The sequence below is a fragment of the Triplophysa rosa genome, linkage group LG17 (assembly GCF_024868665.1).
Source record: "Triplophysa rosa linkage group LG17, Trosa_1v2, whole genome shotgun sequence".
Taxonomy (NCBI): domain Eukaryota; kingdom Metazoa; phylum Chordata; class Actinopteri; order Cypriniformes; family Nemacheilidae; genus Triplophysa; species Triplophysa rosa.
Window position 1 is genome coordinate 20,993,020 of NC_079906.1, and position 5,086 is coordinate 20,998,105.

Here is a 5,086-nt window from a genome sequence, read left to right on the forward strand (position 1 = left end):
ACACACACACACACACACACACACACACACNCACACACACACACACACACACACACACACACACACACACACACACACACACACACACACACACACACACACACACGCACACACACACACACACAAACACACAAACACGTGCTCCAATCATTACATTCTGTTGACTGTTGTTTTTATAGTGAGCCAATGATATTTTCCATTCATGTCCTGACAGTATAGCAGTTGTTAGTTTTTTTCTCCACATTATGACACTTTCATCTTTGTAACGTAGCTGAAGGTAAAACAAACGCACCCAACAGTGATAGCAGCTCTTCTAAGCACTGTATATCCATCTGTGTTATTCCCTTGAAGACTCATGTCATGAGTATGTGTGAAATGAAATCAACCGTCTTCTCTTATTTTTTTATAAAAACTCTCTGATCTGATTATGCAGCAGTATTTCCAACAGAGAATGAACAGACAGCTTTGCCAGAATGAGGAGAGAGGGTGGAGGAGGAGGAGAAGAGGTAGAAGAGGACGAGACAGCAGAGACTGTGGTCAATGTCATATTGGACAAAACAAAGCTAAATTGAGGATCCCTGTTATACAGACCAGAGTAAACTGAAAGGAGCATGTGGCGTGTAAATTGTACATTAAATCCAAAACTGCTGCCAGACGGGGTCCCTGCGTGGGGGGGCTTGAAGAAGGGACTGGCCGGAGGGGTGAAAGGCAAAAGGAGAATGTTTTCGTTCTCACTGCGGTGTCGGATGGGAGTTATCAGAGGAAGAGTTAAAGGTAAGACGTGGCAGAGAAGAATATATGATGTGTACATAAGGTGTGGGACCTTTACGTTTAGGTGTGTTTGTGCAGGTGTAAAGGCTGAACTTTATGTATCGTAGTGGGTGTATTCTTCAGGGACGCCTAAAGATTATGGCCCAGTTTCACAGACAAGGCTTAAGGCTAGTCCTAGACTAAAATGAAGGTTTGACCGGTCTTAACTCAATACAACATGCCCAGAAATATCTTAAAATATAACAGTGCCATTGTTTTGTCTCAAGATGCACACCATTAATGTATTCTTCTAAGGTATTTTTATAAAAGCGACATAAATATCTTAATTCAACTAAGGCATAGTCCTGGTTTAAGATAAGCCGTGTCTGTGAAACCGGGCCTATGTGTCTGTGCAATATTTTCTATAGACCACTTTGGAAAACGTAAGTAACGCTGGTGCAGAAGAACTTACTATTTCAGTTTTTGTAACAAAACACAAACGTTTGAAGAAAATACGATCAACAGAACATTTATAACCAAATTCAAATGTTAAACAAATATCTTTAAGATTTTATATACGTAAGATTTTAAAATAAAAAATAAATAAAAATGTAACCGGATGTGCTTCTGGACCAGTGTTTATGTCTTACAAAGAGGCCTATAAGTTTATATATATTTTTGACTGTACAGTAGTATGCCCTTAAAATGGAAAATAAAATGAGTTGTCCTGTATCAGCTGACCTGCATAACTAACTTTCAGCCACACGGGGGCAGTATAGTGTCAGAATGTCTTGCACTTACAGTTTGTCCAGTTTTAATTCTCTACAAATAAATGTGAATACAAACTATATTTGGAAATTTGAGGAAACGTTGTCAGCAGTTGAATATGAATAGAATGAAACAAAAATGATCATTTTACCTAAACACCTATAAATAATGGAGTTGTCTCCTAATGTTTTAGAGCTGTTTTTAGCATTTCTATAAAAAAGTGTCAGGAAATAACATCTCTATTAGGACAGCAGAGTGGAAATGTAATGAATTTAAAGTAATTGTATTAACCTGTGGTGTTAGTAAGTCCATGATCATGTCAGTAAAATCACAGTCGGTTACAAAAGTTTGACTCTTTCAGCTTTACAGTAGTCGAAATTGCAGAATCAAGATATGTTGCATGATGTCTGATGTCATGTATGCTGTTTAAGGGAGTAGCGCATATTTATGCCATATAAAGAAATGTGTTTGCAGTGTGTTAAAGGAAAGAAAACAGGTGTTCGTCGTCTCCTACACATACAATGCAGCTGTCAAATGAAATATCTCCACCGACCCTAAAAACGAAGCTTGAGCGGTTGTTCATCGACAGGCTCTCAGTCCACAGCTAGTAAAGTTTATTACTTCCATGTTGTGCATAATAAACCCCAAGGCTTAAACAAGCTAACAGGATCATTCAGATTTTGAAGCTCATAGTAAAGATTTTTAAATGCCTTTAAGTAAGGGATAACGTACAGTCAGCTGATTATTATCTTAAAAATAAATCGACACATCAACGTGAGGGGTTTTGTTTTACGGAAGCGAGTGGCTGACTTAACATTATCCTGCTTATTACGTTACTGCTTGCCAAAATAAATCAATGATCATAAAATATAGATTGGTGTGAGACAGAGAGAGAGAGAGACAGGGAGGAGTAAGTGATTTTGCGTGAGGCACGTGGGGTCGATACAGTAGTGAGAGGGCGGTTATATTTTGCGTTCACAAGCCGACTGGTAAAAATATACTCCTAAACACAGAGCGCGCGCGCGAACGATTAATAGAGCCGTGCATGAAGGAAGAGCACGTCTGAACAGTGTGTTAGGAAGGAGGGAGGAGAGAAATGTGAGTCTCGTGTGTGGCTTTGCTGTCTGGGGCGGATCTCTGTAAAGCACTGAAGCGTTCGGCTACATTCCCACACTGCAGTGCTGTCATAGCTGGATAAACTACCATCTGCTTCTTCTGATGCTGCAAACACAGGACTGAAGCTCTGATCTGTTCAGTGGAGACTAGTTGCATGTGTGGCGTCTGAAAGAAGAGAGGACCACGTTATGACGATTGGTAACAGGAAATTGGAGTGACACTGGAACATCCACTGGAAAAATCCTATGGGACACACACACACAGTTTTATTCAGGCACATGTGATGCTGTTGTAGGGAATCCGCAGAGTCGTAAGGACTTGGAAATTCTGCGAAGTTGGAGTTTTGCGAACGGATGCACGTGTTTTATTTCTTTTTCGCCATTTCATTCCGTGTAAAGAAACACTTTTCCTTTGAGGGAAGCTCCAAGGGATTCTACCTCAAGTAGCCGGTAGAATTAAATAGGTTAATGTGTTCATTTCCACATGGGCGTTTTAGCAAAGGTAGTCACACGGTTTAGTCAGTTTTAGTCGGTTCACAAACTGGCGTGTGGCAGAATGGAATCGTGACATTCCCATGATGCTTTGTGGCTTGAGGAAAGAGGGTCGCAACAACAGTGGTGAGTCACGTTGTTTATTCATTAATATATTAATATATCCATATTGAGATGCAATTGATGCCAATTGGTTTTATTCTGACTACACCCAGATAAGAAATCAAAATGACTCTTACATGAATGTAAAGGGTGTGAGGGTACTCCATTGGTTAACATTGTACTTTGACATGGTACATGATTACAGTTTTCACATATTATTTTTATGTACACATTCAGAAAGCATGGTACATATTAGTCAGTGTATACTTTCAATCGCTTTTGACATTTAGTGCTTGTAGTTTGGAACACTTAAAGTGATAGTTCGCCCAAAAATGAAAATGCTGTCATCATTTACTCACCCTCTTGTCATTTCAAACCTGTGAAATGACGGAACACAAAAGAAGATATTTCGAAGAAAGCGCCGGTACTTCGATTCACTCCCTACTGTATGGACACAAAACCAATGCAAGTGAGTGGGTGCCGGTTAACAGCATTCTTCAAAATTTCTTCTTTTGTCTTCTGCGGAAGAAAGAAAGGCAAACAGAGTTTGAAATGACAAGAGGGTGAGTAAACGATGACAGAATGTTTATTTTTTGGGTGAACTATCACTTAAAGTACATGGTTGTTACACGTATTATGTTAAATTGCTTCCCATACTCTAAGCTTAAAAAATCATTATTATCAAATCATTAATATTGTCTTTTCCCCCTAAAGATTCCCTAAATTGTCGCTGGTGCGCGACGCGGTCAGTGTTCAGCTCTCAGAAATGTATGACAACTGGGGCCTCTATAAATAAAAGCCCGTCTCTGAAAATAGACCCTGAGCTTCCATTTGCATTGTTAGAACATCATCCGTTTAACCTACATCAGGATTGGTGTCAACACAAGCAGGGCCGCCGCTCCAAATTACTTTCAGAGTTTTAATAGACTTGGAAATGAGTTATCGTGGCCCGTAATGACACTTTTACTCTACGATGAGTTTCAGAGACATGGCTTTGTGTCTTTCTTTCTTGCCTAGAACTTTGAATCTGGAGGTCTGGGTCTCGAGCACCAAAGTAGCGTTTTGATGTTTTGAGCCTTTGACCTCTATAACAAAAAGTCTGGCGGTTTATTGGTTTGTTTGGCCTTTTGGCCTAAAGAGCAGCTGAACCATCGCCGACCAACAGAGATTTTATGACTTGTTAGCACCCCGGAGGATGTACCACACTGAGGTTTGTTGACCTTAATGGATTGGCTGGCAGGTACCGTATTGATTCAGTTAATAGACTATATAAAAGAACATAGCGAACAATTAGGTCTTAGTCTGAAACAATGCACAGAACAAAATGGATTATATAAGTAATGTGTATTAAAGTGTTTAATGGCAGAATTAAATCCTTCTTTTCTTGTGAATAACTGGTACAGCACAAGCCTGAACTTTGCGTAGTAAGAAACAATGTACGATTCAGACGTATATTGTCAGACGTGTGCTGGGAAGTCAATGATTGTTGGGTTCAGTCCCAGCCAAAGGCATGAAGTCTCGAGCTGTCATCATTGGGTTGCTCCAGGTGAGCTGTCCGGTCAACCTGAAACAGCATTTGCAACCTAATGTATAAATGTCATCAAAGATGATCGGTCCTGTCTGATGGGGTTCCGCGGTCATCTGTAACCTGTACGGTGGCTTGGTGTGCGCTGCATAAAAGGTGAATATATTTCATCATTTCCTCTGTGTTTCAGATGATGGCCCATACACAAAGGGAAATAAAGACTCGGCTGCGAGTGACGGCCTCACCAAGAGGTGCAGTCTTGCCGGTAGGTCATCAACTGAGAGAATCTCCTGCTGTTAATGTTCTGCATGTCCCGTTTCAAATGTTCCTTCTG

General features: G+C 40.3%; 1 protein-coding gene across 3 annotated transcripts in view; it reads left to right on the forward strand.

Moving 5' to 3' along the window:
* The first annotated feature begins 465 nt into the window (after positions 1-465).
* grip2a (glutamate receptor interacting protein 2a) overlaps positions 466-5,086 on the forward strand; it is a 23,601-nt gene continuing 18,980 nt past the window's right edge. The window contains exons 1-2 of one of the 3 annotated variants that reach the window (XM_057356087.1): positions 466-774; positions 4,943-5,017. In XM_057356087.1, coding sequence (XP_057212070.1) covers positions 612-774; positions 4,943-5,017 — 238 coding nt within the window. In that variant the 5' untranslated portion in view covers positions 466-611. Of the gene's footprint in view, positions 3,252-4,942; positions 5,018-5,086 lie in introns of all 3 variants that reach the window. The other 2 variants (XM_057356085.1, XM_057356086.1) reach the window with 2 other exon arrangements.